The 22,608-nt window shown below is 29.9% G+C and overlaps 2 protein-coding genes across 8 annotated transcripts; both read left to right on the top strand.

Moving 5' to 3' along the window:
- The first annotated feature begins 7,440 nt into the window (after positions 1-7,440).
- LOC108454248 (probable leucine-rich repeat receptor-like protein kinase At2g33170) lies at positions 7,441-13,131 on the top strand. Of its 5 annotated transcripts, XM_053019031.1 has the most exons (5): positions 7,441-7,822; positions 8,610-8,677; positions 8,870-8,988; positions 9,117-12,073; positions 12,317-13,131. In XM_053019031.1, exons 4-5 carry the CDS (start codon positions 9,127-9,129, stop codon positions 12,697-12,699), a joined length of 3,330 nt encoding a protein of 1,109 aa, XP_052874991.1. In that variant the 5' UTR covers positions 7,441-7,822; positions 8,610-8,677; positions 8,870-8,988; positions 9,117-9,126; the 3' UTR covers positions 12,700-13,131. The 5 variants fall into 5 exon arrangements, with proteins under 5 accessions (XP_052874991.1, XP_017608135.1, XP_052874992.1 ...); XM_017752646.2 differs by lacking the exon at positions 8,870-8,988 and having other exon boundaries at positions 7,447-7,822; XM_053019032.1 differs by lacking the exon at positions 8,610-8,677 and having other exon boundaries at positions 7,447-7,822.
- Positions 13,132-18,467: 5,336 nt separating this feature from the next.
- On the top strand, positions 18,468-22,138 carry LOC108454526 (inosine triphosphate pyrophosphatase). Of its 3 annotated transcripts, none has more exons than XM_017753019.2 (9): positions 18,468-18,736; positions 18,816-18,880; positions 18,975-19,038; positions 19,131-19,140; positions 19,665-19,696; positions 19,815-19,927; positions 21,538-21,614; positions 21,684-21,801; positions 21,897-22,138. In XM_017753019.2, the coding sequence occupies exons 1-8, from the start codon at positions 18,604-18,606 to the stop codon at positions 21,796-21,798; spliced, it is 609 nt and encodes a 202-aa protein (XP_017608508.1). In that variant the 5' UTR covers positions 18,468-18,603; the 3' UTR covers positions 21,799-21,801; positions 21,897-22,138. The 3 variants fall into 3 exon arrangements, with proteins under 3 accessions (XP_017608508.1, XP_017608507.1, XP_017608505.1); XM_017753018.2 differs by having other exon boundaries at positions 21,907-22,138; XM_017753016.2 differs by having other exon boundaries at positions 21,684-22,138.
- Positions 22,139-22,608: the final 470 nt, after the last annotated feature.

Raw genomic sequence — 22,608 nt, forward strand, 5'->3', positions numbered from 1 at the left:
AGTATTTACAATTGAAAGTAGATATAGTGAATAGCCATACTTATTTTTCATTCTTAAAGTTTTTCAAAATTGTAATTTTATATATTAGAATGAATTTATTTATATTAATGTAAAATTTTCATATTCGAGATGTTTTGTATAAAGTATCTTAGTAATATATGTAAAATATATATTACATATAAATTATAAGGATGAGAGATTATCTGATATTAAATTTCAGAGTTGATCTCAATCAAAGTTTTTAAAAATAAGATCGTTACTCAAACTGATTAACTTATCGATTTTTGATTCAATCAATCCGATTGGTTTGCCTGATTTAATCAAATAAATTATTAGAAAATCATAAACATTAAAATAAAAATAACAAAAATCAGTTCAACTAATTTTGAGTGCTTTACAGCACAACCGCTTTAACATTTATCTCCGAACTAATACCCCAATTTGTTACTAATCCGATCAGCTAGATAGTCTGATTTGAAATTAATACAAGTTATTTACCTTTAGACGAGTGATTAGTCTACATAAATCCGAATTTAATATGATAGAAATTTGGTAAATAAAATAATATGGAAGAACTTTAAAACTGCTTTATTTTAGACCTGAGTCATGACCCTAGTCAACAGCCCGATGTTTTGAGAATTGTTTGCTAGTTTTTAATTTGTGGTGAATCTCAACATAAAGTTTCTTAAGAAAGCAAGCAATCTTTTATAAAGTTTTAGGGGAAACCATTGTAAATCAATCTCGAGAATGAAAGCCGAATCTGCCCAACAAATCTTGAAATTTGCATTTGGGAATTAGGATTTTTTCCTCCTTATAAGCACAAAATGTAAATAAAGGTCAAATATTACCTACTAAAGATAAGATTTGATAGAGAATTCTATAGTGGGGATGAGCCGACCCTGTAATTAAAAATATAAATAAACCATAAATCGTAATTAAAAATTTTAATTTAAATAACATGTGATTTTATATAAGTTTATTTTGATATAGTTTAAACAACTAGTTGGTTAGTATTCATCCACATAGGACATACCCACATCATGTGCAACAAGGAGTTGCGTAAATATAGCTTTTCATTTGCTTCCTTAGAGACTCAAACTATTCACGAGATTTCATATAATTATTATCTATTAACTATTATTATGTTTAAGTGTTTAGGTTGATGTCATCTTTAATTAGGTTATTAATTCAATAATAAATTTATAAAAATTCCTCATTTTTAACAAGTAATAGATGTTATTTTGAGAATAATTTTATCTTTTCATATAAAATTTTAAAAAATATAGACTGAAAAATTTATGATTTTAATTTTTAACTTCACAATTTCAATCAAATTTATTTTTTGTTATTATATATATTTTATTGTAATTGCTTCTTCTTAGAAATATTATATTTATATGATTACCGTAATGAAAATATTGAAAATTAAGATACACAAGTGAAAAATTGAAGTCTAGTCTAAGCCTAACAAATTCACCTTTCCAAATTGCATGATTAATTTTAAGAAAATCAAAAAAAAAAACCAACAAAAATAAAGATAATGATAAATCAGCTGAAAGCTGCTGATGTCACCCATTTTGTGGGTCCAAATCCTGAGATTGGTAGGTCCCTTTTGTCTGCATCTTTTCCACTTACTTCCTAGCCCCGTCATCTGCTCGATGAGTATCATTTTATCTCTAAACAAAAAAAAAGGCAACACTTTAAATTTCTCTCTGGGTTTAATTACATTATTATATAATTTATATTTTTTAAGAATGCTTTTATAAAAATTATTAGTATAATAAAAATATTTTTAAATAAATAATATAAAATCAAATCAAATCACCATATATATTATGTTAACTTAAAAAATAGTTGATAATACGTTAATAATAAAAGTAAACATCATATGTAATTTTGTCTAATTGTTCTAATGCATATTTATCGTGTTATTTATTTTTAATATTTAACATATGTTCTTTATCATCAACTGTTGGTTATTGATCTCTTTCTTCCATCTACTATTTGAAATATAGATTATCTCAATTTCACTTATGATCGAAGTTATAAAATATAGAAAATATTTTTAAAACAACAATTTTTTTTAAATTATATTTTGAAGCTTTCAATATATTGAATTAAAGAGTTTGCAAGCTATCTACGGTGTTTGTATCTGACACCATTCCCCACGATATGATGCAAGAAAACTTTTATATTTATATAATTAGAATCAACCTTGTAATAGTTGGGTTTACAATTCAAATAGTCTGTAACTTTATATAAAAACTTATATAAACTTAATTTAGAAAAACACTTATGTTAGGTTATATCAATTTTTATAATATTTAAGTAAAAATAATATAAAATTTATAATATATAAAATTTATAAATAATATAATTTTTTCGTAATTTTACAAAGTAATTTTTTAACCAAGTTATGATAAAAAAACTATTAACATTTTTTTATAAACAAGTTGATTATTTTTATAATATATAGTATAAACACATAAATAAATCATGTCCATACTTCTTGATCATAAAATTTTATAAATAAATATATTATAACACTTTTATAAGATGTAACTTGTTTTTTATAATAAATAATTTGCCCATAACTTTGGTATTTTTTAAGATTTAAATAATATAATTTTTTTGTTATAACTCTATAAAATACACCAATTATTTTTATAATATAATTTTTTTCTATTATCATCTCAAAAACTCACTTATGTTCATGGTTATAATATAATTTTTATAACTTGTATAAAAGTAATTTTAAAATTGAATTTTGGTATAATTATTTGTGTAATTACTCCAATTCTCACTCTTCCTCTAAGAATTGAAAAGTGTAATTGGATACATGTTCATGGTTATAATATAATTTTTATAACTTGTATAAAAATAATTTTTAAAATTTAATCTGAGTGTAATTACCTGCATAATTACTCAAATTCTCACCCTTCCCTTAAGATTGGAAAGTGTAATTGAGTTGCTCCAATTATATCCAATTTAGTGGAACCACCAATTACAACATTTACTAAAACATCATTGTGTAATTATAAACAATTACACTAAAATTCAATTATTGGGTGACTTTTCAAACATTGCCTAATTATTGGTGAGTGAGTTTACATTTTGATCATTTTATCTCAAAAAATTATAAAATGGTCAATTAACTATTCAAAAATTTTAATTTAAGCCATTGGGCTATTAATATCACAGTTGTATGGTCTTCTTTATTCGTACTGCATGCATCAATCAAAAGCTCTCATTCTCTTTTACAGTTAAGTTTTTCTTTTAGTGAGATAACTTTGAACATCACAAATCTGCGAACAAAAATCTAAACAACTTTATTTTCTGATACCTGACATTGACAATCAGATCGGCTTGGATCTATGGCGTGTTCTTGTACTCATTGATGGGTATTGATCCATCGAATCAATCGTCGAGTCATCACTTAGGGCTCGCTAGTCAGATATATTTTTTTTAAAACTAAACAAGCTAGTAACTTAACTAAAAATTTTCAGTTAGTTCAGTGACTTAAATAAAAACTTTCGAATGATCCAATGACCATTTTGTAACCTTTTGAAACTGAGTGACCAAAAAGTAAACTTATTAATAGTTTAATGACATTAGATGTAGTTTAGCCCTAGAAAAAGAATTTTTTGTTATTAATGAATATTTCGATGATGTTTTCTTTAAGAATTAGAAAACAGTATTTAAAAGTAATTTCAGATCTAAACTCCAAAAGCAAAATCTTTCTTTTCTATTTTGTCGTTGTTTCAAATTAGTCATCGAGGTAATCATCTACGTTCTTCCAAGTTGAAATTTCTTCCGTGTTTTTGGGATTTTTTTTGTTATTGATTATTATATAAATTTGATCTTAATATCATAGCTCAAATTAACTAAGTCATTGCCCAATGAATTTTGTGTTGTTTCTTTAATTTTTTTCATCAACCAATCAGAAAGCCTGGGATTTTTTTTTTATAATTATGTGAGATTTTGAATGTAGGTTTTTCATGAGTTTGACAAATTTGAGTATTTTTATGTATATTTTTAATTTTTTATTTGAATTTTTATTGGATTGAGCGTTGAATGAATTAAAAGGAATTAGGTATATGGATGAATTTTATTTATTTATTTTGAAAGATATTTAAATGGAGTTCATGAGTTGAGGCTTCGGAGGTTTTCGGGATAAAGAGATACATGGTGAGTTTAGATGAGCGATGGGATACAGTGTAGTGTATTTAGAAGAGAAAAAAGTCTTCGTAAGAGAGTTATGGTGGTGTACAAGACAAAAGGAGGGAACATAATTATGAAATCCTTTCATTTATAAATTTTAATTAATTATATATTTTTATAAAATTTAAAATTTATTTTTTAAGATTTTTAAATTTATTTAGAATTACTGCCAATTTTTAGAAAAGAATTGTAATGATTTAATGGGCCTCATCATCCTTTTAGCAATGTTAACGGAAAAGTGACAAAATTTTAATAATTTGATAATGTTAGTGATTATTATGTAATTTTTAAAAGTTGAGTGACTGAAATGTAATCTTAAACAAACTTCAGGGACAGTTGCAGTTTACCCTTAATTTATATATATAGAATCTACATAATTATATAAGGAGATAATTATTTATTAAAATTTTTAATATATATTTGTAATAATAGTTAAATAAATATAATATTACACATTTTTAAAAGGTTAAAGTATGTTGCTAGTCCCTGCACTTCTATAGAAATTGAGATTTAGTCCTTACTAAATCCAACCTTCTATTTTTTAATTTTAAAATCCTAGTCTAGACATTATTTTCGTTTTTAGTTTCAGTTAAAATCTATCAACTTAAAACATTTATTTCCCATCAATCATATGTCATGTCATATAATAGTTTCCAAATTAACATGTCAAATTAATAATTTTGATGGAAAATACTTATGATTTTAATTATTGGATTGAGATTTTAAATAAAAAGTAGTAGGACTTAATTTTTAACTTTTAAGTATAGAGATTAAATCTAAAATTTTGTCAATATACAGGGACTAACAGCATATTTTAACATTTTAAGAACTAAAAGGAGAAGTGACGAAACGGGACGTAAGTTTTCATTAGATGGCTGTGCGAAGCAATTATTTTCTTTTTATATTATTTACATATTGATTTGATTGGTTCACGGAGCTTTGAAAACCAATCAAAGATTGCCACATCATCAATTTCAAAATTTAATTAAAATAAAATTCCACCAACCTAAAAAGTTGAATAATAATAAATTAGATTGTTTTAATTATTTTAATTAAATATTTGTCACTTTCATCACATTACGCGAGTTTTCATTTTAAAGTAATAATTGAATTTCGTCACTCAATTTTGGTTTTCTTCTTCTAATTAAATTTTACACTCAACATTAATTTTCGACATTTTCAAAATAAAATTTAACGAAAATCTTTCAGCATTTTCATTTTAGTAAATATTAAATTATTTTATAAAAATATTAAAATGTAAATAATTAACATAAAATTATATATTATTTGAAAATTTTAAAACCTCAAAATGTTGTGTTGAAAAACTAAAAAATAAGTATTGGTTGATAAATTGAAAAATTAAGTGTTAAAAATTATATAAATTTAGATTATAAAATTGTTTGATCTATTACTTAAATTAATCATGGAATATAATTAGATTATTTGATAAAGATTTTAAATTATAAAAATTCTATATTTTATACTTAAAATTTTAAACGTTTCCTCTTATTTTAAACAAAAATTAAAATTTAAACGTAATATTTTTATAGAATAATATAATATTAAAATAAATCAAATAAAAATAATTAAAATATTTATCATTAAGTGATAAGCGATAAGTAACTCTTATCTATTTATTATTTTCCACACTTTTTTGTAGAAAAATTCTATCAAATTATTTTTATTTTGGATTATTAAACATGCATAAAATTAAATCATTGAAAATATAATTTTCAATTGACTTAATTTTTTAAAGGTGTATGAAACAAGGCCTTAGCTAAGGGAAAAATTCAAACCATCGGGAACTTTAAGATTTTAAGTTCAAGTTTAATCCAAAATAAATTATTTGTGGCTTATATCTAGATTTATTTTGATATAAATTTGTATATATTCCAATTATTAGCATGGTTTTTAGAATCGGATCGGCCCAATCGGTTGAACAAGAATTGATAACTCAATTAATTTGACTGATACCATAAAATCAGAAGAGGATTGAATAGGTATAAATTAATTGAACCGATAAAAAATGATTGAAATATATAAATAAATAAATTATAAAAACTATTTAAAGCAAATTTAAGTTAATTTAATATTATTATTACAATTTACAAAATAAATGTTGATGTTTTATTATTTATCTTTATACATATTTAAAAATTTTAAATTATGTAATAATTGAATTGAAAATAGATAATCCCATCCAAAAAAAATCATGTGCGGTCCATGTGCCGGGGTGTAGTTAGGGGGCTAGCAGAGGCTCTGTCCCCTAAAATGATTTTTTTCATTTAGGTCATTTAAAAATTCAGGTCATTTAAATTAGAAAAAATAAAATTACACTTTCAGCTCCTTTAAAATGATAAAAATTTGATTTAATATTTTAAAATTATAAATATATAAACTTTAAAATGATAAAATTAAATTTTTACTATTATAAAATTATAATTTAATTTCAACTCTTTCTAAATTTTTTTTTTGATTTAGCCTATGCGTCTTTGCATACCCAAATTCAAGTACCACAATGAGCAATGATGATATACATAGTAACAAATATATTTAAAAATTAATAAAATAAATTATGATATTTTAGTTGCGAGAGGAGTTATACTAATCCATGGTTTAATAAACATATATTTTAAAAGAGTTAAATCCTACAAATATTTCTAAATTATGATTATTATTTTCAATTGGTTTTAAATCTTAAAACATTTTAATTACATCATTAAATTATCAATATTATATCAATCATGTTCTTTTGTTATTAAAATTATTAATTTAACTCTTGAATAATATGTCAAATTTTATATAGCTAAATTTAAAATAAAAGTTTTAAAGAAATAAAATGTTATCGCATATGACTTTTAAAAGTAAAACTAAAAATAAAGTAAAACTGGAAAAAAAGTGAACGATACAATTTCGTAAAAGTTTGAAAACCTTGAAAGTAATTTTAAAACATATATTTTACAATATTCATTTAATTTTTACATTTTAAATTATATCACATAAGATTTGATGTGTGATTTAATAATTAAATCATCAATTTTAGTAACGAAAAGAATTGATTGATATAACCTTAATAGTTTAGGGATATAATTAAAAAATTTTGAAGTTTAGGAACTAATTTAAAAGGAGAGTCATAGTTTAAGGGTGTTTGGTGAAATAAGTTCTTTTAAAATTTAATTAATTGAAACATTTAAAAAGGAATTATGGTATATATTAGTTGAGACGGGAAACTAGTACGAATCCATGGTTAACTGATAAATTAGGAGACTGTTATAATGTCTGGAATATTGACTAACCAATCAAATCAAAATTTTCACTGAATCCTTTTTCTATTTTGTAAAGGAAAATCTGCCATTTTTATTGCAGTGCCTACCTTGGAAGACCAAAGCTGTCACTACCAAATCCTATAAAATCCCAATTTTTCTTGAGCAGATTTTCCTTCTTTCCTTAAAAAAAGTTTGACAGAGTTGTCTGGTTTTTAGTGGTTTGCCAGAAAAACCCTTCACACTCCAAGAAAAAAATAACTCCTTTTTCTTGCTTCTCATGTCCAAAGTTCCCACCTTTTCTTTTTGCTAATCCTATATTCTGCTTCAATGCTCTGGTAAATCCCAAATCTTTTTTTTTCTTTCTAGAAAATACTCTTGGTAGCTAATTGCTGCTAAATTTGGACGAGAAGTTGAAGCAAAGGGGTTGTTTTGCTTTGTTTGTTTTGTTCTTCTACATACATAAATTAAGTTCTAAAACTGTAACATTTTTCTTCTTCTTTTTTTCTTTAAAGCTTTAATGGGTCTCACCAATGGTTTTTAATCAATATTTTTTTTGGGTTTATTTGTTTGTTGGCATTGGGTGGGTATTAAAGCTTAAGAAAAAAAATCCAATCCCAAAAGATTAATGTTTTCTTTTTTGGTGCCTGCTTTTTACAGTTAAGTAGATGGATATTTTTAAATATTTAGAATAATGTATTGATGGTGTTGTATGATGAAAATTCATTTCATTTATGAGATTGGCTGGGAAAACTCAGATTTGTAATAAAAGCTTTTTTTTTTTTGCTCTTTGCTTTCAAAGTTTGCTTGGTGATTTTTGTATATCGTTTGATGGAGAAAGGTATCTGTAGGGGTTCTAATTTAAAGGCTTTTGATAGTGAAGTTTGTACATTTTGGTCCTAGATATTATACTCCAATAACCAATTCTGCTTTTGAATGAAAAAGAAAGTTCGGAATTAAAAAAAAGAAGAAGTTATATGCCAAAGTTGCAATGTTACAGTGCTGTGTTTAATCTTTGCTTGTTTTCTGTATATATGATCTTGTTTTTGGATCTAGTTTTTATATTGCAAAAGTTCTATTTGTTTGATTCCGAAATTGAGCCTGATTTCTATTTGTGGCCTTCAGTGAGTTGCAGTGAAATGATGGGGTTTTATTTGATGAAGAGGTGGCTTTGGGATTGACTGAAGTGTTATGTATGTTTCCCTTTTTGTGATTTTGTTTGAGCTGTAAATTTCAGTTGTTCCGTGATCGGTTTCTATTGAGCTGATTCTTGTTGTAGATGGTTGGTTTTTGTGAGTTCATGTGATGGTAGAGAAATTTGGTAGTGTAATGCTTAGAAATGAATGTATGGTTTTTGAATTGTTTCATTTCTCTTCTGAATGCAGTGTCCATCAGGGGGTCGTGAGTAGTTGAATACTTACTTGGCTTGTCGCTTTATATTTGTTGTTTCTTGCATTCTTATGAGCTCGGAAGTGGGAATATTTTTGTTGATGACGGTCCATAGGTCTGTGTAAACACGGTCGAAGTTAAAAAATTCTGCTTTAATGCTTAGAAAAACTTAAATGTTTTGATGTATGCTATGGTGGCCTGTGCTTCTTTGGGGTTGTGATAGCAGTATTTTTTGTTGTGCAGAATATGAACTATGGCAGTTACTAAAATGTCGAGGAATTTTGCTTCGAGGAGACATTTCGGAGAAGGGTCTTGGAGGATATTACTGGTTTTGGCTCTACTGATAACTATAGCGCAGGGCCTTAATTCCGAGGGCCAATTGCTGCTAGAGCTTAAGAAGAGCCTTCATGATGAATACAACCATCTTTGGAACTGGAAGTCCACTGATGAGACATCGTGCGGGTGGATAGGTGTCAATTGTTCTTTGGATTATGAGCTGGTGGTCTCATCTGTTGATTTGAGTTCGATGAATCTTTCGGGAACCCTGGGTCCTAGTATCGGTGGACTGACCCACTTGACATTCCTTGATCTGTCCTATAATAAGTTCAGTGGAGATATACCAAAGGAGATCGGAAACTGTTCACTTCTGGTCGCTCTTTATTTGAATAATAATCATTTCAGTGGTCCGATTCCTGTTGAGTTGGGTAAGCTCTCTTATTTGAAAAGTTTGAATATATGCAATAACAAAATCTCTGGCTCCCTTCCCGAAGAGCTGGGGAATTTGTCGTCACTTGTTGAGTTTGTGGCGTACACCAATAACTTGACTGGGCCATTGCCCCGTTCTATCGGGAATCTCCGGAAGTTGAGGACATTTCGAGCTGGGCAGAACACATTTTCTGGTAACATTCCGGCTGAAATCAGTGGATGTCAAAGCTTAGAAATGCTTGGTCTTGCCCAGAATCACATTGGAGGAGAACTGCCTAAGGAAGTCGGAATGCTTCAAAGCTTGACTGATTTGATTTTATGGGAGAATCAGTTATCCGGGTTTATTCCGAAGGAGCTTGGGAACTGTACCAGCCTTGAGACACTTGCATTGTATGCAAATCAGCTTGTGGGGCCGATACCGGTGGAGATTGTGAACCTTAAGTTTCTGAACAAGTTGTATCTCTACAGGAATCAATTAAATGGAAGCATTCCAAGGGAGATAGGGAATCTATCTCTTGCCACGGAAATTGATTTGTCGGAGAATCATTTGACAGGTGAGATCCCAACTGCGTTCAGCAAGATAAAGGGTCTACAATTATTGTACCTATTCGAGAACCGGCTCACAGGTGTCATACCAAATGAGCTTAGTAGCTTGAAGAACTTGACGAAGCTTGACCTTTCAATCAATCATCTTACAGGCCCCATTCCTTACGGTTTCCAATATTTTACTAAAATGATTCAGTTACAGCTATTCGAGAATTTTCTGAGCGGGACCATTCCGCAGCAGCTTGGACTTTATAGCCCACTTTGGGTGGTTGATTTTTCTAACAACCATTTGACAGGCAAAATACCTCCATATCTTTGTTGGCACAGTAACCTTATTTTGTTAAACCTTGGAGGTAATATGCTGTCTGGGAACATCTCAACTGGGATCGAGAACTGTGAGACCTTAGTGCAACTCCGTCTGGTACGAAACATGCTAACAGGCAGCTTTCCTTCACAGTTATGCAAACTGGTGAATCTTTCTGCTATTGAATTGGACCAGAACAACTTTACTGGACCAATTCCTTCAGAGATTGGAAATTGCCGAAAGCTTCAAAGGCTGCATATTGCCGGGAACCACTTTAGTCTTGAGCTACCTAAGGAAGTAGGTAATCTGTCTCAACTAGTGATTCTTAATGTCTCATCTAATTTGCTTTCTGGGCGGATTCCACACGAGATAATTGATTGCAAGAGGCTTCAACGACTTGATCTCAGCCATAACAGCTTTGTAGATACTTTACCAAATGAGGTCGGAACCCTTACTCAGCTTGAGATTCTGAGACTTTCGGAAAATAAGTTCTCGGGGCATATACCCGAAGCTATGGGGAATCTCTCACGTTTGACTGAGCTTCAGATGGGTGGCAATTTATTTTCTGGTGAGATACCCCGTCAGTTAGGTTCTCTTTCAAGCTTGCAGATTGCAATGAACCTAAGCAATAACCGCCTCACTGGAAATATACCACTAGAGCTCGGGTTTCTTAATATGTTGGAATATCTCCTGCTCAATAATAATAACTTGAGTGGTGAAATTCCCAGCACCTTTGAGAGCCTATCGAGTTTAATGGTGTGCAACTTGTCGTACAATAACTTGACCGGACCTTTACCTGCCATCCCATTGTTTCAGAACATGCCCGCAAGTAGCTTTATTGAAAATAAAGGGCTTTGTGGTACGCCTCTTCAAAGTTGCACGGGAGATTCATCTTCTCCTTCTATGCTACCTGCGAAGAAGGATACACGAGGAAGAATCATAACGACAGTTTCATGTGCTGTAGGCGGGGTATCTTTAATTCTCATTGTAATTCTCATATATCAATTGAGACGTCCTCGTAAAAGTGTTCCATCCTCAAATGAAAAGGAGACACCTTCACCGGCTCAGGATATTTATTTTCATCCGAAGGAAGGGTTCACATTTCAAGATCTAATTGAGGCTACAAATAATTTTCATGAGAGTTTTATTGTTGGGAGGGGAGCTTGTGGAACGGTTTATAAAGCAGTTATGCATTCCGGACAAACTGTTGCTGTTAAAAGGCTAGAGTCAAATGCAGAGGGAAACAATATCGAGAACAGTTTTCGTGCTGAGATTTTAACGCTGGGAAAGATTAGGCATCGGAATATTGTGAAGCTCTATGGTTTTTGCTATCACCGAGGTTTCAACGTGCTTCTTTATGAGTACTTGGAAAATGGTAGTTTGGGTGAAGTGCTTCACGGGGCCTCTTGTAGCTTAAATTGGTCAATGCGGTTCATGGTTGCCCTAGGAGCTGCAGAAGGTCTTGCTTATTTGCACCATGACTGCAAACCGAGGATCATTCACCGTGATATCAAGTCCAATAATATCTTGCTTGATGAAAATTTTGAAGCCCATGTTGGTGATTTCGGTTTAGCAAAAGTGATTGACATGCCCCAATCTAAGTCGATGTCGGCGATCGCTGGATCATATGGCTATATTGCCCCCGGTAAGTTGTCCTTTGCTTTCTAGTTCCAATGATACTATTTATCAAGAACATACGAGAAGAATAGAAAGAATTGAAATGTTTCTCTTTCCCATAGCATTTCATTATTTGCCTGTTTTATGCGGCTATGGAGTAGGATGAGGCATGCGATGTTCTCATTTTCATTTCTTTCTTGTGCTCTTTGGACATTGATATAGATATTTTATCTGTTTAGATTGTTGACATCGTATCTGTTCTTTATGACAGAATATGCATACACTATGAAGGTGACGGAAAAATGTGACATCTATAGCTACGGAGTTGTTTTACTGGAGTTGTTAACTGGGAAGACTCCTGTACAGGCATTGGACCAAGGAGGTGATCTTGTCACACGAGTGAGACATTATGTTCGCAACCACTCGTTGACTACCGGGATACTCGATGATCGCTTAAATCTCGACGATAGAAGAATTGTTGATCACATGATTACTGTCTTGAAAATTGCTTTAATATGCACCAGCCTGTCTCCTTTCGATCGGCCATCTATGCGTGAAGTTGTGACAATGCTGATAGAATCTAAAAGGCAAGATCAAGAAGACAGCTTTGGGAAGTCTCCAACTTGCAGTCCTCCCAAACGCAGTGCCTCGTGAAAGTACGTCACTAGCTACTCCCCGTTTTCATTAACCGAGATGATTCTTTTGCCATTGATTTTTCTGTTCTATTTTTGCCGAAAGATATAATAGGACATATACATTTTTCGATAAAGAAAATGTGATACTGAAAGCTTCTGTTGATGGCTAATGGAAGTAACCGATGACACTGTAGGAGTCTATAGAAAATACGATATCGAATGGCAACACCGGTGTACATATATGAATTAGATTCTTTCGAAATATCGCAGCTGTGCTTAGGTCACTCATCCGGAGCATCGTTTATTCGATCCGTTGTTGAAATTAAACTGTTGTTTTAGTTGATTCCAAATGTTTTTACTTAGTTCTTATCCAAATGCACTTTAATTCTGCTGATACTTCATGTATTATATGTTCATATGGTTTTTACTGGTTCTGTATGGGTTGTTTTTTTTTTTTTTTTGCATGCTCAACAAAAACAGAAACAATTTTTTTTGAAAATTATTTGTGAAGCAGAGAGAACCTTACCAGTAAAAAATTGTTTAGATTTTGTTTTCCTAGTTCTTTATAACTTGAGAATGTATATATATACTAGTATTATTTAAATGCCTAATTGAGTCAGATTCGACATTATTTTGGTAGGAGAAAGTATTAAATTTTAAAAACGATAACTTTTGAGGGATTTTCGACTTTGAAGCGTCTTTCTCCTAGAGCCAATGGACCTCGCAACATATTTGGTATTGTCTTGCGGGTTAAATAAGGTGCATCTCATTCGATACCTAAAAAGGCAATTATGGTGCATAATTACCTACCAAACCGATTAAGATTAATTACAATAAATTAAATCTGAGATTGATTACAGTAAATTAAATCAGTTGATTTTTTTTATACATAAATTAGTTGGTTATTGATTTATAAAATACCAACACATTAACTTATGTTGTTTTTAATTTTTTTCTGAAAGTATACTTTTATAGTTTTACTATATAATTTATAAATATTTAAACTAAATCTCTAAGTACCAAACCCTAACCATTACAGAACCCAACCCAATCCATATTTAGAATTAACCCAAAGAAATTAAATCAAACTCTGATAATAACACATCAGCTAAAATCCTTTCTTGTAATGAAAAAGGAAAGAACAGAATGCTATTGCTTCAGAATTCAATATTTCTTTTTTAAGTTGACAAACAAACATGATCCTTAGCATAAACTTGTTAAATTTTTTTAAAAATTTAATTGACATTATTTATTTATTTCAGAATTTATCAGAAGCTATAACACAACAATTCATCCTGAATTGTATTACGGTAAACATACATACACATGTATATACTGAAGAACAAGGAGCAGAAAAGAAACAAGGCAGATATTCAGTCAGTTTCCCAGTCAGATTTTCTAACCCAGGTAGAATTATCCCAACTGAGAAAGATCCCATTCTCCTTAACCAACCAGAAAACCGCCTTCCGATTCCCGTCTCTGCGTGGCTGAAATGCATGCCACGACGCTATTCGCCTCCCCGTCATCCCCATGCAGTAATACACCGCTTTTTCCCGAACACCGCATCGGTATTCCGTCCCTTCGCCTAACTGCTGCATCCCGTAATCTGTATACCTCGATTTGCATCGAATCTGCATTGGTCCCGACCCCTTGGCCATCGAATTCATTACATGGATCGTTGATAATTGCTTGTATTGGCTTCCATCAACTGATGATGATATGATGAAGAAGAAAACTGAAACCAGGAACACGAGTACATGACCGTTCCCACCACCCATGTTGTTTTGTTTGTTTTTCGATGACTTGGAATTTTATCTCTTCTCTCCCTTTTATAAGTGAAAGAAAATACATGCACTATGATGGTGAAAAGAAAATACATGCACAATGTGGTCAATGACTTAGCAAAGCTGAAAACTTTATAATTATTAAATCCATATGGTTTTAATTAACTCCTTTAAGTAATCTTTCACATTTGCAATCAGACCCTTCCTTTATTTCAATTTAATTTAATCACATTATATAATAATTAATTAAATTAAATTACCATATTATACACCTTTCCATTACTCACATTATATAATAATTTATTTTAATTTAATTAAGAATCAAATATAAATATAACATACATAATAGAGTTTTGGAATAATTTTAGCAACAATTAGTTATAAATCGGTTCTAAGACATTCGTCATCTATTACATCTTGACATATCAAGACGATTTAATTTTGTAATCAAATTATTAATGAAACATTATAAAATTAAATAGATTCATAAAATTATTAAGGACATTTCAATTAATATATACAACTAACCCATGCATCGCACGTGATAAAAAACTAATATATATATAAAAGAATGAATATAAGCATTTTGAATCCCATGTCTATTTTATAATCCATGTTCGAGGTTTGTAACTAAATGTCGATTCAAAATTCAAACCTGCGTCTTCTCTTGGGAGTGCAATATATACCTTAACATTATCATTTTTAAAACAAGTAAATATATTATTTTACCTCATTTTAACTAGGAAAAAATAATTGTGTAATTTATGGAAAACCAAAATTTGCTTCACCTCTATTTCATTTTTAATAATTTACAATATCAAAATAATAAAATATATAATTTTATATTATTATCTATTTATTTTATAATTAGATTTAAATAAAAATATTTCAAAATTATTTAATTGAATATATTTACTATCCCTTTTATTATTTTTTTTACATTTTCTTTAATTAAATCAATAAAAATCATTATTTAATATACATTCACTTTAAATTCTTTTTCATATTTATTTTAATTAAATTAAATCAATCAATCAAATTTATGAAATAAAGATAACATCATTTTATTTATTTAAATTATAAAATTATTTATTTATTTCATGTTGTAATAACTCTTTTGAATTTTTTATATAAACATGAATTATAATTTATTTTCTAAATCATTTTAAAATTATATATCTAAACTAATAAAAAAAGCAATTTATGTTATTTTATTCTTTTATAAAATTTTAAGCAAAAGACTTGAATTTAAAAATGTGTTAATATATTTGAGAGATAAACATGTTTGGTTAACTTGAAAGGTAAAGAAATTCTGCTGATTATTGATCAGACCATCGCCTACAATTGCTGCAGATTACCAGTAAGCTTGATTTACAATTTTTGACCAAATTTGTTATGCATTATTTATTACTCATTTTCAGGACCACGTGTAATTTCTTTAAATTTATAGAGGAAAATAAAATTTGAGCACGTTACAAGTCAATCTTCTAAGATTTGCATCTATGGTCTTAATTCTATTAATTATATAAATTTATTGTGTTTTTATTTAAAATTTTCTTTTTCTTTTATATTTATTTTAATTTTTTATATATTGATACCAATAAATTTAAAGCTCTAAAACTACAGGGTTTGTAAACATTAATAAAAGACGACCCACAATAAGATAATTTAAAATACAAACTTTCAACCCTCAACATTTGTGGTAAGTTAATATCGACACGGACATATTACAAGGTCAATAAAATAATTCTTATAAATCTCATCTAAATTTACTCATGTACGAATCAAAGGAACATATATAAAATCTTGGTATTTTTTCTTCTTCATCATCATCTTGATCTTATTATCTTAACCTTTTTCATTACTCAAAATTTTTCACCGACTTGAGAGTGTCTCGAAGTATAAATTCGGACATCCTCGTAACATAATTACTTCATCCTCAATCAGCTCACAAGTCCAACCTTCCATTATTCAATCCAACACTTAATAAAAAATAAATGTAGTACAGGATTAGCTAATTAATTATAAAAAGCCGAAAAGCTCTATGTGAGCATCATTTTATAAGCTCCATGTTATAATTAGACAGAATAATTATTAGCATCCTTTATAATTTATGTATGCATTTTTTTTTTATTTTCAATTATGTACAAATATATATTGTTTTAAACCATTAATTTATTGCATGCATCTCCCAGCAGAGCCCATATGATGATCATGATGATAATCATGTCTGCAAGATGTCCCTCAAAGTCATCAATCATGCAATTTTATATCCCTCTCTTGTCTGTTGATTAGCTTTATCCTCCAAATTGAATGGTTAAGATTTGGTATTGGATTCCCACTTCAGTACTTGGTCCCACTTACGCATAGGTTCCTCAATTTTTAAAGTAAATTAACAAGCAACAAGAAGTGTCCGTGGTTAGAACTTTTTGTTAAGTATGTAGTTGTTATGGATTCAAATATTATTATTTCTTATCTCGTATTGCAATATCATATTACTTTTACATATGAACTTTGTTCGATTACAAATTCCTATTTTGAATTAGAAAAATATGTTTAATTTGATTTTTCGAAAATCTAGGTTCGTTTAATTCAATTTTAGTGGGCTTCAAGGCCCATGGTATAATTTGTTGATAGGACCAAATCGAATTCTTGGGTTAGTGTGTGATTTGGTACTATTTTATAGAATTTAAAACTTGTTGGGTTTTATTTTAAATTTTTGTATTGGGCCTTTTATTTCGCAATATTTGATAAAGGACATTTTATGGCTTGAAAACACATTCAACCTTTTATATTGAATTCTTTGTTATATGATATCCCAATTTATATTATTTAAGATGTTATGGGCTTTTAATGTAATTTTATGTAAAGCCCATTTTGGTTTAATTCAAAGTATAATGGGACCTTTGGTTTTTTATATATAGTCTGCCAGTCCATTCAATTTTTATTCCATTTTAGTACTCTCGTTTGATTGGTTGGTGCATTAATACGTAGAATAAAAATAAAGGGTAAACAACATTATTAGCCACTTTAAATAGGGCCTGTTTCTATTTTGGTCACCTAATGTATTTTTTTTTTCTGTTAATTTGGTTATCTAAAAAAAGAAATTAATCAAATTTGTCACTCCACTGTTATATAGTAACGGAAGACTAACAATGTATTTGTACAAAAATATTTTGGGGTGACCAAAATAGGATCAACTTTTATTAAAGTGACTAAAGTAGAAACGCATCATTAGTCTTTTGTTACCATTTAATGTTAAAGTGATAAATTTGATCAATTTCTATTTTGGGATCAAATTAACAAGAAAAAAATTTGAGTGACTAAAATAGGAACAACTTTTATTAGAGTGATTGATGGGTTGTAATTTTAGGCTGACTAAAATAGAAATGCATAGTTAGTCTTCTATTACTATTTAATGGTGCATTGGCCAATTTGGTCAATTTTTACTTTGGGACCAAATTAACAAAAAGAAAATTAAGTAACCAAAATAAGAACGATTTATATTTAAAGTGACTAATAGAATAATTTACCCCGAAAAAAATAACTATTTTAATTTTAAAAATCAATTTAAAAAACAAGCTTCACTTTAATAATAATAAGAAGAAGAAGCTGACCCTAAAATTTCCCAAGTTTCTAGCGTAAGTCTTCGAAATTCTGAAGGGCTTTTGATTTTTCCAAATTCACCCAATTATGGCTGAAACCTTTACAAGTTTTAAAAATTGAAGGCCTAAGTGCAGAATTAGCATGTAAACCATACTACTTTTCTCATTTATGCACTTATTTTTTTTTACAAAATTGATATCTAAATTATTAACTTAATTTAATTTGATCCAAAGAATACGACAATTAGGAAAAAAACTTATTAATTTAATTTAATATAACCCAAAGAATATAATAATTAGGAAAAACTATACACAACTTTTTATTTTTAGTTGTATACACCACTATTAATGATAAGGTGACACATGACCTGTATATTTTATTTCTACAAAATAGATGAATCTCATAGTTAAAATTTTTAAATACTTGAAAGTAGAAAAAATGGTATATTTGAGGGCTAATTTTGCAGTTAAGCCAAAATCGAAATATATTACACATAGACTAACTTGAACTGCCGAGGAAAAAAAGGAGGGTAAATGGCGGCGGCGGCGTCGAGGGCAGTGTTGGTCTCACGGCCGGTAACGTTCGTAACTGGAAATGCCAAGAAGCTGGAAGAAGTGAAATCCATCTTGGGTCAATCCATCCCCTTCCAATCCCTCAAGCTTGACCGTAATCTATTCTTCTACCACTCCATTTTCATTTCTTTTCTTTGATTTTATTCATCACTTTTTGCATTTTACTTGTTTAGTGCCTGAACTGCAAGGAGAACCGGAAGAAATATCCAAAGAAAAGGCTCGTTTGGCTGCTGTCCAGGTTTATATATACTCATAAATCTTTGTATTTTGTAAAATGCCCTACTTTTTTAATGTTAAAGAAGTGAAACTTTTTTATTTTTGGGTATGTGAAGGTGAATGGACCAGTGTTGGTTGAAGATACATGTCTTTGTTTCAATGCACTAAAGGGTCTTCCAGGTATTCATCATCTTCTATGTTTTTTTTCTTTTCTTTTCTTTTCACTGTTTTGGTTTTCCTTAATGATTTTATTTTTGTTAAACTACTTGCAGGGCCATACGTGTAAGCTCTCTTTTCATTCTAGCAGTTAAAATTCAAAAGGTGTAAGCTTTCTTCTTATTTCCTAGAGAGAATTGATTGAAATGGATGGTATTGAACGTGTTTCTGGTATTTTGGTATTTGGAGAACTGAACCTATTAAGTTTATGATTATTCTGTGAGTATGAAATCTTGTTAGGCTTGATAAAGCAAATGGTTATCCATTTTGAATAGATTGTTTGCATGTTCAGCCATTAATTGACTTCATTTAATTATTGTTTTTGAGAGTCTTAAGATCAATTATTAATATAATCCCTTATAGATGCAGGGCATGACTACTAGTCTCAATTGTAATAATCTTATTATTTTGTCTTCATTTTCTTAAAATTATAGGTTTAAGCTTAACCTTTGTTTGTCATGATGCAACCAAAATTGCTTTACATGATTTTGAAAATGATATAGTTACATTATATTCTTTCTCTTTTTCGATGTTATATTGAGGTTCTTGTTTTATGTTTCCTAATTGTCATTATCTAATGTGTTCTGCAGCAAGTGGTTTTTGCAGAAGATTGGCCATGAAGGTTCTCTTCTGACAATACCCTCTTTCATTTCCTCTTTTTTAGAAATATCAATGACAAATTTAAGATGCTTCATATAGTCTCCTCTGATCTGTTTACTTCACTTTCTTATTTTTTCTAGGTTTGAATAACTTGTTGATGGCATACGAGGATAAGTCAGCTTATGCTTTATGTGCGTTTTCTTTTGCCCTTGGTCCTGATGTTGAACCTGTTACCTTTCTGGGAAAAACCCCGGTAAGTATGCAAGATTATTTTCTGCTTTCTTCCCTTAACTCCTATCTTTCTAGTTCCATTTTGATGATGAAATGTCTAAATATGCTTGCAACGAAGCACAAAGAAACTGGTTTGGACTGTACTAATTTACATTGTTAGGTCAATAAGACCAAAATGGTAAATTGATCAGAACGTGCTGGTCCATGTATAGTATTTTTTCCTTTGTAATTTAAACATCTTTTGAACAATGAATGGAAGCAAAAACATGGACTAGGGAAAATGGTGGTGGGAGAGTGGTATTTCTGGTACTTCAGTCAGGGTATGAGTTGGCAGAGTTACGTGGAATTTTTCCATTTCTAATTTATAAGAAATGTGTTGTTCTTGAAGATCGACAAAGTGCTGCATTTATGTTAATGATTTCAGGGTCCATGAAATGCTGAAAGATATATAAAGGATATTCTGCACTATCAACTAATTTATTTCATTCATATATAAGTGAGAATAAAATGGACATCCACAGTTTCCGTAAAATAGTTTTTAAACTTGGACCACAATCTCCTCCTCCCCTGAGAGAATTTACCCGATAGTTGATCAGATGTTTCAAGCTAAGTCATTCTAACTCGGGTGTTAGTGTCAAAGTCAAACACCACTATGTGCTTGACACACAGGTGTAGAGTTATATCTAATATCTATGTCCAGATATGCTTTAGACATGGGTTTCAGACCTTGGTATCTTGAGAAAATATCAATATTCAGAGCAACATAGGCTTCGAGTTATTGAATTGTTTGTTACTCCTCTTTCCACTAAGTTTTATATACTGAGCTTCTTACATGATGCATAGTTTTGCTGCTTGACTAATCATATGCAACAAATTCAGGATGTTATGCAAACATGAAAATGTCGAATGACTTGTGTACAAAAAGAGCATTGAAACCCCAAGAAGAAAATAAATTTAAACTATAATTTGGTTATATGAATATATAACTCTCAAGTCTGTGCAGAGTTTGAATTAAGTGAATTCTCGAAACAAGAGATTAAATAATGGTCAGCCACTTATGCCAATGACTTGGTTAATTGATTAGTATGTGCCATGTTTCCCCCAAGATTGAGATGATAATGCTGTCAACTGTACTGTGTTTTCAAAGTTGATCATTTCCTAGCTGAGAAATTTGTATTTTAAGAAACAGAAAGAGTAGAGATATAAAGGATCTAACAATGACCAAGACAGAAAGTTTTGTAAATTGTTCATAAGCTTAAAGTCTTGTTTTTATTGAGGATTTTGTTCAATACTATTATTAGGACGGCCAAGTTTTCCTGGCAGTAGTGCAGGTTTGCCCTTAAATTAATAATTAAGAAGCAAATGGGCTTGGAGACTTGCAAAACAAACTTGATGGTCACACTAGGGCTATCAAATTGTTCTTGGCAGTATATTTAAATTATGTCTGAGATTTGTGGTCACAGGCGATTTTAACTGATGTTTATTTTTTGTTTACTTTTTGCTTGCACTTCCTTTATCGAGTTGTTGAGTGCATTTGTGATTGTTATGCCAATTATTGCAGTCATTGATAATATGACCGGAAAAAGCAAAGTTTGTGAGACATTTTGTTTTACTTTTTGGATGATTTATTAGGGTAAAATAGTTCCGGCCAGGGGACCCAATGACTTTGGATGGGATCCTATTTTTCAGCCTGACGGCTATGTCCAAACGTAAGTCTGTTGTTTCATATTTCTGTGTTGATTAATTATGATTTAATAATAATGTATTGTTTTCTGTAGTTATGCGGAGATGCCGAAGGAAGAGAAGAACAAGATTTCTCACCGGTCAAGGGCTCTTGATATGGTGAAATCCCACTTTGCCGAAGCAGGATACAATTTCAGCACCTCCAACTAAAGAGTGAGCCATATCTGTCTTTGTTGTTACCATTGTATGGTAGATTCTTAGACTGTTACAAGCCTTCTCCACCATGTTCACTTCTGATTTCTATAAAGGGTATATCAGGAACAGTGGAAACAGTGAAAGCAAGTTTCTCGCATGGAAAACATTGAAGATTACATTTTATATAAATCTATATTCCTAGTGCTTAGTTTGGGAAAAAAATCTCTGGTATTAAAAATCATTGAGAACCGCAATCTTAACACCGCGAATTATAATTGAGCGCCAGTTTCAGTTTATTTTGAACAATTGAGTACTTCTCTACAAGTTGAAATGGATGTTCCTATATTGTCTTGAACTGTAATGGTTTATGGTTTAAACATCAATTACTGGATTTGTCTGCATTTATCTTAAATGATTTGGCTCATAAATATATTTTAGAACTTGATTTAAAAAAAAAAAAAAAACGAAAGGGATGAGTCTAGATATACCTATGATGTTTAGTTTTTGTGTCTGCTTGAAGATGAAATCATGATTGGTTTTTGATGCCAATCAAAACTTCCGGAAGTAGTTAATGTCATTGCTGGTGGGGATACTGTGTTTATGGAATAGATTCATTTTGAATTTGGAAAAAGTTGGGATTCTGGATGAGAATGAGATCATATTCTGCATGCATAGTTAATTTCCATTACCCGTTTTTCCAGTTGACGGAAAGTAACTATTTGATGGTGGATTGACTGCAACTAGAAACAAAGATATTTGATGTTTTGATGGGTACCTAAATTCTAAAATAAAGAATGATCTTAATGAGGGTGGAAGGCATTGGTG

The sequence above is a fragment of the Gossypium arboreum genome, chromosome 9 (assembly GCF_025698485.1).
Source record: "Gossypium arboreum isolate Shixiya-1 chromosome 9, ASM2569848v2, whole genome shotgun sequence".
NCBI classification, from domain to species: domain Eukaryota; kingdom Viridiplantae; phylum Streptophyta; class Magnoliopsida; order Malvales; family Malvaceae; genus Gossypium; species Gossypium arboreum.